Raw genomic sequence first — 13,524 nt, forward strand, 5'->3', positions numbered from 1 at the left:
TTATTCAGTGCTTCCAGGTGTAAGACGTCTTTCAGAAGCTTTTAAATACTACTTTAATTAAATATTAATATTTTTTAAGTTGAAAACCTTTTTAAAAAGGCATTCAAGTGTAAGACGTGCACTCTTCTTCTATTTATAATTGTTTAATGAACACTTAAACTTTTTTCGGCATTTGGTTTCCCTCCATTTTCATATAGTCGATAAGCACTCCTTCTGTCCGAGCCCCGTTTGAGTGGTGAAATCCATCAGTGCCATCATGATTTTGTTGCGTGATAATGGAACATTAAATGTTTACATTGCATTACATTCTAATGATAATGTACTTTTGATCCAATATATCGTATGTACTGTCCAGTGAAGAAGAACCGATTGTATTTTTGGAAATGATTTGTGTTTAGTGGATTTTACTTTACTTGACCCATCTGACTGACAAATACATATAACATTAAGATTATTAGTTTTAGTATGTTTAGTGTGTCAAAATTATGTAAACTGCACACATGGAATATGCATGTGCAGTTGAAATGGGGGAGTTGAAACTTTAATGTGTGTACAAATAATTTATGCCACTTACAGGTGGATTCATTTTACATATCAGTGACAATCTTGTTTTTTTAGTTAAAGAAATTAAATGTTACCACTGACACCAACTTTCCACAAGGACAGCTGCAATTCATCACTTGTACTTTCATTTTTTCTCAATGAGCGCGGTTTAAATAGTTTAAATCATTGACGATAACGCAAAGAAATTTGTAGAAAATGGACAAAAACATGCAAAATGTTTAGTGCTGTGAGTGACCATGACTTCAGTTCAAAGGCTTTTGATTGACACTCACCAATCTCTGTTACATCTTTTCTCTTTTTCTCTGTCTTATTCAGTCCAACTCCTGAAATCAACAGATCTCAGCCGCCACAGTCTTCTCTACCTGAAAGAGATTGGGAATGGCTGGTTTGGGAAGGTGAGCCCACTTCAGAAACCTCAATCTTCATAAAAACCTGCTGGTAATTTCAAATCTGTCGCTCCCTGCCGGGTAGATGAAACGCAGCATCGTTGAGACTCACATCGTGGCTGTTAGTCTTTGCTGTGATCCCGGCTCCTGCTCGGAGCGGGAGTCGATTAAAAATGTCCGACACGCTGCGTTACCTGAAATGTCTGAGTGTGTAATGCCAGCCCGATCCTCTCGCCTTTGATGTCAGCTTGTTCCCAAAGTGATAGACTTAGGCCTTGAGAACAAATTTTACGCTGCTAAATTTTCAAAGTAATAGCCCTCCTTGCAGCCTAAACCTTCTGGTGTGTTAACATGTTTTTACAACCAGATAACATGTTGTTGTCATTCTCTCTCGTTTCCCCCTTCTGCTTCTTTGTCTGCTTCTCCTCCTTTTCTTATTCATACTGTTCACTCATGAATATTCATCCACCCTCCTCATCCTTGTGCACCGTCACTGGGTATGTCCATCTGTTTGTGCGTATTATCTGCACTGCTGAACTCCCGCATGCCTGCTTCATCTCGTTTTGTCTGTCTTTGTGTAATGGTACTCCCATTGCATGTTTAATGTGTTTGCTTATGTGAACGTGGCCATCCTGTCTGTGTGCCTTCCCCTGTATGCATTTGTCTCTACTTGTTTCAGGTTCTTCTGGGGGAGGTGAACGCAGGCCTGAACACCACCCAAGTGGTGGTCAAGGAACTCAAAGCCAGTGCCAGCGTACAGGACCAGATGCACTTCCTGGAAGAAGCACAGCCTTACCGGTACACCTTCACCTCCCTCACATGTGTCTGTAGTTTATTCTTACATGGACAATTTAAGCAGTACATGTAAAATCTACAGTCTAAAAGTACTGATTGAAAGGGCAGAAGTAGTGCTTACATATGTCCAGTCTACATTTTAATAAAGTCTCCTTAACTGAAGCTGGATCAGGTAAACCTGAGCCACCCCTGAGCCCTGAGCATCTCTCATGTCTTTGTCATTTTTGTGTCCTCTGTCCTGACGTTTTAGTCCATTTTTGTTTGTCGTTTGCTCCTGGTTTCTCTCAATTCTCTTTCTTGTCACCCTTCCGGGTGTTTGAGGCAGACATCTGCAAATGTTTTATGTTCAAAACTTGAGATAAACTTATAAAATACTGACGGGTCAGCTTCCCAGGATCTATGAAACTTGCTTTTACTTGCTTTTCTGTAACTTTTATGTATAGCATCATGCTTTTGTTTTCCAATCACAATCAGTCAAATATTTTAGTTAAAACTAAGGATGCATGTCTTTAAATATACTTAATAAATACTGTAATATATAATTATTCATCCTAATAATTAATCCTTTATTTATCCCTGCAGAGGGATTCAGGCATTATCTGGGCAAATTATACTTTATACTTCCTTGGGAATACAAATGCAATGTAAAGCCAATACAATAACTCTGTCATAAACTCTTCTTTTAAAAATTTTATACTTTTTCCATTTTTGTTGGAAAAAAAAATCAGACTGAGGTCACGGTGTTTATATTCTAACGTGTTGCTGTTATTTTGCCCCTTTGTCGTTAACATAGGTTAAAATCTTCTCAGCGGCAATAACAGTAACACATACAAGCTTGTAAAAGTATAATAATGACAGACCTCTCGGTGGATTGCATTAAAGTTGTTAAAGGTGATCGGTGCATAGAGAGTATCATAAGAATAATAAGTTAGAATAAATGTATGCCTGGTACATGTGCAAGAATAAAATGCAGATCAAGGTTAAAATCGAATCAGAGTAAAAGAAAAAACACTTTAAATGTACTTTAAGGTTAAATGGAAAAAATAAAAGCAGAGTATGAAGAATGAAAAATAAATGATATTACCACAAAACAGTACTTGTTAAATTAAGATGGATGGTGTCTCAGCGTGGTTGTCTAATATTTTCTTGAATACTCAAATATATCAACCATATCTCAATACCAAAAGTATTTATACCCATGTAATACTAAAACATATACTCGTGTTTAAAGGTGATACATAATATGTGCATGCTGAGATCCTGTTCTCTTCTGCTCTCCAGTGCCCTCCAGCATCCTGCTCTGCTGCAGTGTCTGGCCCAGTGCACTGAGATCACTCCCTACCTGCTGGTGCTGGAGTTTTGTCCACTGGTGAGTATTCAAAGCCATGAGACAGGTGCACAGAGACACTCTTTAAATCATTGTATGAAAAAAAAAAATACAATACCAAATCTCAACTGGGGATTTTATTTTGACGATCCCAGTTTAATTTAAAGGGTTTAATATTTTAATAAAATCACCGTGTTTAACATTAGTTTATTAATGTCCTTGACAACTTTTTTGACTGTTGACTTTAATCCAAATTCTGTAGTACTTCAACTGATTGAAAGCATTTTAGTAATTTGTCATTGTAGAATGTTATATTAACTGTCTAATAAAATCCTTCTTGGCAGCTGCTGTAAGTATTTGGCAGACAAGCTTAAAGTGAGTCAATTTACACTTGTGCCACTCCAACCACTTCCCAGAATCCTTCACCGTGATTGGTTTAGTAGATTACACACAGATATTTATAGTGAATAATAGTAAAACCAAGAGCCTCCTGCCACTTCTCATCTTTTATTTTTATTCCCACTGTAGGTTAAGTGCAGGTGGGTAGTTCCTCTTATAAGGCGAGGTCGAGTGTGGAAATGTTAGCAAAAGCTAAACCAAAAACATCCCATTCAGATCTAACTTAGAGGAAACTTTGCAATTATTAGCATCAAACTTGTTATTTATTATGTAGACTCCAAACAGTCTAAAGCTTTAAGACAAACTAGAATGAAGACTGCCAAGAAGATGATATTTAGTCCAAAGAGAAGCTTAATTCACTCAGATGGCCGGATTTCTCGGCTCATCCCTAAAATCTCTAATTATCCATTTCCATAAAGAAAAGTGAAGACAACAAATTTGCTAGTTCGTCTGGTCTTCTCCTGTGCAATGTTCCGGTTTCTGACACCAATCAAAGTTTACATGACTGGACAAAGACGACGCAGTAAAATAGTAAGACTGCCCTCCAGTGGTCATACAGATGTTTTATAGCTCTCTTTCATGTGCAGGGGGATGTGAAGGGTTACCTCAGAAGCTGCAGAACCTCTGAAACCATGAGCCCAGAGCCCCTGATTCTTCAAAGGATGGCCTGTGACATTTCCTCAGGCCTCCTGCACCTGCACAAACACAACTTCACGCACAGGTAAAGAGTCGTTTCAGACTTAAGCCTGAGAAATCCGACTGCTGTCACTGATGCTGTTCAGTCAAGCAGGCAGTCTCTGTTTACCTCTGTTTACCCTATAAATAACACAATTATTCTATATCATCAGTCCTCTTTTAGCTGAAGCAGTTAGTTTTTTGTATGCCTCAGTTCTGCCCCAGCACAGGCCCCGACTCACCTTCAGTCTGATCTTAACCAGAGACTTTCAAAATGCAGACCAAAAGGTGTGACTCTCGTAAATGCCTGTATTTTTTAAATATTTTAAAACGGTCCAGACTGCTATGACTTTATTTCCAAATCGTCAACGTATTGTGTTAGAAAGACATCGGCTAGGACTAGCTCTCGTACATATTTCTAAAACGAATTTTTACCAGAAGGTGGTCAAAGTTATTAATTTGTATTTACCCTGGTGGCCTGGAAAAGAGAACTTCTTTGGGAAATGCAGAAGTTAGAAGAGCAGTCGCACATGTTCAAAAACATTTCTACCCGTTGGTGAAATGCTGCCAAAAAGTTTTGAAAGCTTGCAGAGAATATTTGCACAAAGTGACCCGACTACCACTCTTTTGGTGTCCAACAGATACTCAGGTTTTTGCCCTGATAACGATCATTAATTTAAGAGTCACCATCTGACTCATCTGGTTTCTTGGATAGTAGAATTAAAGGACGCCTTTGATTTTAGCCATAAGGTTATCGTCTCTGTGATCTACAGCAGTGAGCCTGTATATCATAACTTACTGTTCTTCAATACTGATAACAGATTTCAGTCATTGCTGTTCAGTGAGAACACCGGATGGCTTTACTAACAGACAAGATGCAGTCATCTAATGCGGTTTATTTGTAGAGTATTACTGCTGAAGCCTCCAAACTACCTCACACGTGTCCATTCATTTAAATCGGTTAACGTTCAGTGAATGCTTAACCCAAGCTTGATCTGCTTTCAGTTGAATGAATCAAAAGCCCTCCTCAAACATGTCCTTCAAACTTCTTGAAAATCCAGCTTTATTAACCGTTTTTCATATTTGTGTGTGTGTGTGTGTTATTTTTCTGTCTGCTGTGCTCTATTCAAAAAGATTTTTTTTTTTTATTTCAATGAGATTTTTCTACTAAGTATTACAGATATCTCGCTCTGAATTTGAGATTAGCCTTTTGCCTCTCGGTCGCTTCCTGAAACAATATCCTGGTGCTGCCTGAGTGCTCCCTAAAGACTCCAGCATCAGTGATTTTGTTGCAGGCGGTGATCCCTCCTCTCCAGGACTCCAGTTTTTGTATTTTTTCCAATAATTTATTGTTATTTTATCTAGTTTTCATTTCACTTCATACTCAAAAAAAGAAAAAGTTGTATTCCTACAACAGTACACCTGGTTTTATCATCAAAACATACTTAAAGTATTCAAGTCATGACTTTAAATCATGGTGGATAAGTTTACCTATAATAGTATAGATTCATATTTCAAATGCAAAATAAGAAGTACCTGAAGCTTTAAATGACATAAACAATACAAGTAATTACTCTTGTCCTGTTGGGCACTTACGGCAAGGCATTTCCTGTATATCTTATTTCATTTTAGTAAAATTTACTTAATTTGTTTTGTTTATTTTTAGCCTACTGTGAAAACACAGGACTAAATGCTGTTGTTTGCAGGACTTCTAAGCATTTTTGTACATTGATAAAAATGTTCTAGTCTTGTTGTTTTGTGTTTGCTAATGTTAGAGAGACATAACAGCTGTTTACCCCCCTCTCCAGTGACCTGGCTTTAAGAAACTGCTTGTTGACGGCTGATGTCTCAGTGAAGATCGGAGATTATGGTCTGGCCCACACAAAGTACAAGGTACACAACCAGTGTGTTAAATGTGAAAAAGATCAGCAAACAACAAACTGGTCCTGTTGCTCTTTGTAAAGTTTGAAAATATATTCTGTATTCATCACTAGCAGGCAACAAAAAAGCAAGCTCGTTATATAAATAGTCAGTTCCCAAATGGTTCTAAGTTTACATTAATCACAGTCGAGTGAATTTCTGCAGGGTTATAAGAACGTTCTTTTCACTTTTTAGCATTATATCAGAAAAGGCTAAATTGTCCAGCAGGTCATTTAGTTTGAATTTGTTTTTTGTCATATTTCTGCAACTTAACAATTTACCTGACCCTCGTTTCAGGACGATTACTATGTGACATCAGACCAGATGTACGTGCCCCTGCGCTGGATCGCTCCAGAGCTGGTGGACGAGGTGCACGGAAACCTGCTGGTGGCAGACCAGACCAAACACAGCAACATCTGGTATCTGATCAATACAAATGATCTTTTGTATTTTGTGAGGACGATCGCTGACATCATGTATAGCCCTTAACCATCATTTTAAATACTGTACCAAGTTACCTAAAACAATCCTTAAGTTAGCTCCAAACTTACTGAGGATGTCACCAGCGTGTCGTCACTCCCAGAAGTCTAAAACAAAATGATTATATTGCATTCTGTTGAATAAGATTTAAATTTTGAAGTTTTAGGCCAAATATATATTATGATAATATTATTGTAATTCTCTATTACTTTTTGAACAGTTTGTAAGACGTGAAATCGCCAGCCCTAACTCCATGGATATAAGTTATAAAGAATGAAACACACAGGAGCTTTTATAATATTAATACACTAACAAACGCTTATATAGTTGTAAGTTTTTAACAGTAGATAAAAGGATGGACGTTACTGCAGGATTATAAGAAATGTATACATGAAATGTACATGAAGTCACTAATAAGATATATTTAATCTTGTCCTGTGTCTCAGGTCTCTTGGGGTGACTATGTGGGAGCTGTTCGAGCTGGGAAACCAGCCCTACAGACACTATTCTGACAGACAAGTGCTGACCTACGCTGTTAGGGAGCAGCAGCTGCGACTGCCCAAACCGCTGCTCAAAGTACCCCTCGCTGAACGCTGGTGAGTCACACATAAATGCAGCAGAAATGGTAAATGGCCTGTATTTGTATAGCACTTTTCTAGTCCCTAAGGACCTCAAAGCGCTTTGCACAACCTGTCATTCACACACTGGAGATGGCAGCTACATTGTAGCCACAGCCACCCTGGGGCGCACTGACAGAGGCGAGGCTGCCGGACACTGGCGCCACCGGGCCCTCTGACCATCACCAGTAGGCAACGGGTGAAGTGTCTTGCCCAAGGACACAACGACCGAGACTGTCCAAGCCGGGGCTCGAACCGGCAACCTTCCGATTACAAGGCGAACTCCCAACTCTTGAGCCACGATCGCCCCACAAAACACAACACATAAAGCAACACAATTAAATCCCTTTCAGGAGGAGGTTTAATGAACTTCCAATTGTTATTCTTTTGTTGTTGCACTATTCTTGGACTCTGTTGCTGTAGCCTTGTATGATTCACAGTTCACAATGAACATCGCAGTAACTTTTTACTTCCATACTGGGCTTTGGTGCAGCTCCATGCCTCAGTTATGGCACGTGTATATATTGATTTTTTGGTTTGGATTATGTTGCATATTAGATTTTGCAATATTATTTTCTGATTTTACGTATTTGAGTTTTTTATATATTTAATTACTTCATTATCACCCACCTACTTTCATTTAATTTTAATTAAACTTTTCTTTCTTTCTTTGTGCCTTGTGTTTTGGGTCTACAGGTATGAGGTGATGCAGTTCTGCTGGCTGCAGCCTGATCAGAGGCCAACCGCAGAGGAAGTTCACTTGCTGCTCAGCTACCTATGTGCCAAGGGGGCCAGCGAGGCCGAAGAGGACTTTGAGAGACGCTGGAACTCCCTGCGTCCCAATACTGGATTCAACAGTCAGCGTGGTGCCTCAGCGATGTCACGGGACCACCCCTCATCAACCACCTCATCTTTCCCACTCTTAGAACCATTTTCTACTGGTGATGGCTACCACTCAGAGTCTGGAGATGACATACTAACAGTCACTGAAACCAGCCACGGCCTGAACTTTGAGTACAAGTGGGAGCAAGCCAGGGCAGACCAGTCATACAGAGCCCCAGACACGTCTAGTACCTTAGGTCAGGTAAACCATCATTGTCAGGAAGCATTTTACCCACCTGGAGGCATTGTGGGAGGCTGTCCCATGGAAAGCCTGAGCCATGGAGTTTCTCCTTCCTACTATCAACCTAAACATCTACACGCTCCAGGTGTACTTCCTGTCCTCAGTGCCCATAGCCCCTCAGTAAACAGTGAATACTACATTCGCATTGAGGAACCAGTAGACTGTAACATTGATCCAGACTACACCATGGTCTCATACAGCCCAGACTACCAGGGCAGCAGTGGGAGCTTCCTGACTGGGAGCGCAGACTCGGGTGAGTGCATGGCCTGCCCATCACAGGCTAAAACTATGGGTCCTTATTGGTCAGCTGACATCCATAAATCTGACATGTATGACTCTAATGACTCAAGTCCCGCCATCTCCCTGACAATGGAACCCCTTTTAGGTCAAGTGTCAGATAACAGCCCCCTACGACCCTGGGAGTCTAGTCACTATGTGTCCTATAAAGATCGAGATGGGGGCTATTATTTTGACCACTCACCACCTTTGGGAATAGATCACTATCTGATCGGAGGTGAGCTCTCCAGAGAGCATCATCAGGAAAGCTGGGGCTCAAGAAGCCTGCGTCAGGCTTTGGGGGAGTTGGAGAACCCACTAGTGATATCCCATTCTATAAACAGTCCATCTCAGCAGGCTTACAGAGACACATACCTGGACACAAGTCAGACGTCCATTATAGGAAAGAATGTCACTGGAGGTTATTATGACATGATGGGTTCCCTGAGGAAGACTATGCCCAGCCACACAAGACACAACAGTAACTCTGTCAGTATAAACATGGAGACTCAGGGGGCTCTCTTCATCGGACACAGAGACAGTGACTCAGAAGAGGAAGATGAGGACATATTTGTTGAGAGACACACGTGCAATACTTGGCCTTCGAAGCACCGCCACAGCAGTGCCGGTCACCAGAGACGGGCAAGCCATAGTTGCCGACAGGACACCTACGCCGATTTCCATTATACAATGCCGAGTACAGACATCGAGGACTCCTGGCCAGAAGGACACAGCCTGGCCTTTCACTCTCTACCCAAACCCATCGATTATCTTGAGCCACACCAGGTCAAAGATAATAGTGCCTGCCTTAGTTTGAGTAAACATCATGCTATGGTGCCCTCGGAAAACTGCAATGCCTACATTTACATGTGCCATGAAGGTGAGACTCAGGTGCCAACATCTGGAGAGTGCTGCCACTCGCACTTTGTTGACCCACTCACTGGCTTGCTTGTTCGAAACACAAGCTTTTGTCAGCTCTACAGTCACACTAACTACAGAGATAAAGTCATTGACATGCCAAGCAATGAAGAGATGATCAATTTATCACCAGCTCCAGGAGGTCCCATCGTGGCCAAATCTGTGGACTGTGGAGAACAGTATGTCGATCTTACAACTGATGATGTCCAAGCTAAAGAGAAGAGGGAGGACGTTATTAAGGAAATCATACAGAAACTGCCAGAGCCTAGAAAAGAAGAGGTGACTCTAACAATGACAAAAGCCACTCAAGCCACTCCACCTCCTGATGATAACACGCATGTGATGGTGGCGGTGACAGATCCACAGTCAGAGATGAGTCACACCAGTGACAGTGGTGTCGACCGTGAAGATTCCAATGTAAGCCTTGCTGACATACTCGACTGCAGTGACGATGACGAAGAGGAAGACATCACAGACGATATAACTGATGTTACTTCAGGCATCTTCGCTGATGAGTCCAGTGAGCTGAATGCTTCTCCTGCCTTCAAGTTGCTACAAAAGCAGGTAGGAACACCCGATTCCATGGATTCCATGGATCTGCCGTCTGCAGCTGGGTCTTGTGAAGGCTCCAGCCCTGCGTCATCCCACCCTTCCAGCTCACCTAAAGCTATGGACAGCGGCTATGACACCGAAAATAATGAGAGCCCCGAGTTTGTTCCCAAAGAACCTCATGAACCTCGTGAACAACCTTTAGGAAAACCTGCTCTTGATGCCAGCCTGGAGGAGGAAGAAGTCCTGGAGGAAGAGGGAATTGAACCTAAAGTGGTGCCCACAGAGGGTGAGTCATCGATGGGTGAAGATTTGGCACTAGAAGCATCACAGGCAGATGACCAAATTCTGTTACCCTTGAGCGATAAGACGCCATACAGAGACTCTGCCTACTTTTCAGACTATGAGAATGAAAAGCAGACTCGGCATGAGGGAGAGGAACTCCAGATGGGGAAAACAGATGAGCAAAACATTGCAAAAGAACCAAACATGCAGGAAAAGAAAGCTGCAAAAAGGAAAAATGATAGAGAGGAAGAACTAAAGGATGTTGTAGTGAACAAGGACATAAAACTTGAAACGAAACAAACAGTAACAGACACAACAGAATTCTCTCCTGCACCAGAGATTGAGGAGTACTTGACAGAGGACTGTTGCGAAGATGAGACTTTAGGACTTCCTCCAGAGCCTTCTGATACTGAGGGAGGACTGGATGAATGGCCATCACAGGAAGAGAGCTCATCCTTGGGAGACTGGGCAGCTGAGGTGGTGGGGGCCATGGAAGAAGCTCTTGGTGCCCTGAATGGAGATTGTGCCACCAACGTAAATTTAGATAAGGAGGAAGCAGATGACATAAAAGACTCTGCTCAAACTTCAGAAACTTCAGAGGAGGCAGCAACCGAGATGGTTCAGAACCGGCCATCAGGCATATCCAGTGAAATGAAACACACCTTACCCAAAGATGAGGTAGCTTTGCAACAAACCTCAAACACCAGACGATTTTCCTCTTCCTCCCCTCCACCTCCATCCACCCCACCGCCTCCGCTCCGTGCAACAGAGGGCAGAGCATCTCCGGCCGACGGGGAGGAGGCCGACGAGGAGGACGGCGATACCGATGACAGCGACGAGTCGGACGAGGAGCTGCAAAGCTACAATATGCAGGAACAGAGCGGAGGGGAAGAGAGTGAGGAAGAGTGCCACCCAGTGCCTATTGTGGTGAGCGACAACAGCGAGGCCCATAAACTGCGAAGCCTGCTCAAGATGCCAGCATTGCTCACTGAGGAGAACCTGGAGGAGGAGCTCAAACACAAGAAGAAAACAGTGTCTTTTTTTGACGATGTTACCGTGTATCTGTTTGACCAGGTGAGTGTCAAAGAGGGAAGATTAGCCTTAATATTGGCTCTATTAATGGCACATCAATAATGTTTATTCTGGTCCACTCACTGACTCTTTTAATATCACAACTGCTAGGAAAGCCCAACTAAAGAGCTCGCCGAGCATGGCTTTCCTTTAGGAGCAGAAGGTTCTCGAACCAAACCCCAAGAAAGGGTTAATGCCTCAGATGACTCTTCAGACGGGAACATTTCGGAGGAGAGTATGTATTATTCTTTTACTTTCAAATGTGCAAATGTGAATATGATTACACACAATGTATTAGCACACTGAAGACTTTCTCATGTTAAGATATCAAACTATTACTTCCTCCCCTTTGCTGTTTTCACTCAGGTGCGGGTTTTGAGTGGGAAGATGACTTCCCCCTACTCCCACTGCCAACATCCTCAGCCGCATCTGAATCCCCTCCACCCCGTTCCATCACCACAACCCCAGACACTAAACCAGCCGTGCAGTATTCCCGCTTTACCGTCTCTCCCTCCAGCGTTTCCCGGTTCTCCATCACTCACATCTCAGACTCTGATATGGAATCTGCAGGAGGTAGGTCACTTCTGCAAACTCACGAGAAACTCATATTTTTAACAATGGATATACATATCTAATTTTGCCTCTGTAAACTATCACAGCGAATTTTAAAATCAATCATCATGTGGACTTTCAGCTTTATTTCAATAGGTTTTATGAAAACGTTGCAGTAAACGTGTTGATATGAAGGTTTTACACTCTGTATTTTTTCTTCCCAGAGATGTCAGATGGAAACTGGCTAGTAGCTGCATCTTATGAGATCACAGTTTTTGTGCATGATCGCTGACAAATAAAGAATAAAACTAAAATGCATCTTTCTGCTGTGTTAGACTTAAACCCAGTCTGGGAACCTGGCCCATTAAAGATGCAATTGTTGGCTGCAGCATATTGCCAAAAGCTGAATTGCCATAATAATGAGAAAATACACTCTTGCCAAATGTCTTTGATATGTGCCAATGTTTTGGGGATAAAGATGCCCAGTGGCCTGTAAAAATGGGTGATGTACATTAATCCTTTCTGTCTCATTGTGTTTCTGCAGGAAGCAGTGAAGATGGAGACAAAGAATAAGAAGCTGTGGATATTTACTGCCTCTTTGTGACAACAACTCGGTCTACTAGCATGACTACTGATTTCATTTTTAACGTCAGGTTTTAGAAACACAAGACAGTGCCTCTCACCGCCTGTGGACACTTTTGAAAGGTCCGTCTCACCACCATGTAGGTCTGGCCTAAGCTGTTTAGAATACTGAAAAGAGAATTGTTAATATATAATATTTCAAGAATATTAATATATACGGTATGTATGATGAGTTTAAGGAACCAGGGGGAACTTGTATGTTGAATCTACATATTTTTTTGGGATTAAAGAAACAATGTGGAAGGACAGACCTTTGAAAAGCGTTACATTTGCCACATCTTTCACTTTCTAATTCGTCATGGGGAGCATTCATAAGAGTGTGGAGCCACCTGGACTTTAAAGAAAGAGGACTGTTAAACTGTTGCTGAGTAAAAGACACAATGTCAACTTTCTGACTTTTCAACAAAGGATCAGCACTTTGAACAAGACTGTACAGCTCCGCAGACTTTATACTTTTTAGGAAATGGTTTTACCTGTATTAATAATGAATATCAAAAAGAATCTTTAAAGTATCGCAAGTAATATAATGTCAGTATTTGGGATCATTCAGAGACGTGCTCGTGTGAAAGATGGAAGCGCAGGGGATCCTAATGGCTGTCTGCTTACAGGATGTTTTCTGTTTTTTGAGGAAACAGCTGAGCAACCTTGACAACCTAATAATTATTTGTGACTTTTTTCATTGTCACATCAGGACCGCGACTGTACTGTTTTACACAAACATCACTCAATTTACCAAACTGGGCGCCAGCACCACAATCGCAGCCAACTCCTCTTTACTGTAAGCATCAGACACAACATTGTGACTATAATGGGAAGAAGTACAGAGGTCATTTCAGGCTGAAGTCTTATGAAAGTTTCTTATAATATAGCAATGCATGGTTTCACATTTACAAGAATTTACGGCTAAGAAACAAAAGGAAAGTGTTTTTATTTTTAAGGCAGGTA

General features: G+C 41.6%; 1 protein-coding gene across 4 annotated transcripts in view; it reads left to right on the forward strand.

Moving 5' to 3' along the window:
- aatkb (apoptosis-associated tyrosine kinase b) overlaps positions 1-13,093 on the forward strand; it is a 67,465-nt gene extending 54,372 nt beyond the window's left edge. For all 4 annotated transcript variants that reach the window (XM_004565980.3, XM_076887746.1, XM_004565982.4 and 1 more), the window contains 11 exons: positions 880-959; positions 1,630-1,748; positions 3,027-3,114; positions 4,059-4,192; positions 5,955-6,039; positions 6,364-6,485; positions 6,993-7,142; positions 7,860-11,388; positions 11,497-11,620; positions 11,752-11,958; positions 12,482-13,093. In XM_004565980.3, the coding sequence (XP_004566037.2) occupies positions 880-959; positions 1,630-1,748; positions 3,027-3,114; positions 4,059-4,192; positions 5,955-6,039; positions 6,364-6,485; positions 6,993-7,142; positions 7,860-11,388; positions 11,497-11,620; positions 11,752-11,958; positions 12,482-12,510 (4,667 nt within the window). In that variant the 3' untranslated portion in view covers positions 12,511-13,093. The remainder of the gene's footprint in view (positions 1-879; positions 960-1,629; positions 1,749-3,026; positions 3,115-4,058; positions 4,193-5,954; positions 6,040-6,363; positions 6,486-6,992; positions 7,143-7,859; positions 11,389-11,496; positions 11,621-11,751; positions 11,959-12,481) is intronic.
- The last annotated feature ends 431 nt before the right edge of the window (positions 13,094-13,524 follow it).

The sequence above is a fragment of the Maylandia zebra genome, linkage group LG8 (assembly GCF_041146795.1).
Source record: "Maylandia zebra isolate NMK-2024a linkage group LG8, Mzebra_GT3a, whole genome shotgun sequence".
NCBI lineage: Eukaryota > Metazoa > Chordata > Actinopteri > Cichliformes > Cichlidae > Maylandia > Maylandia zebra.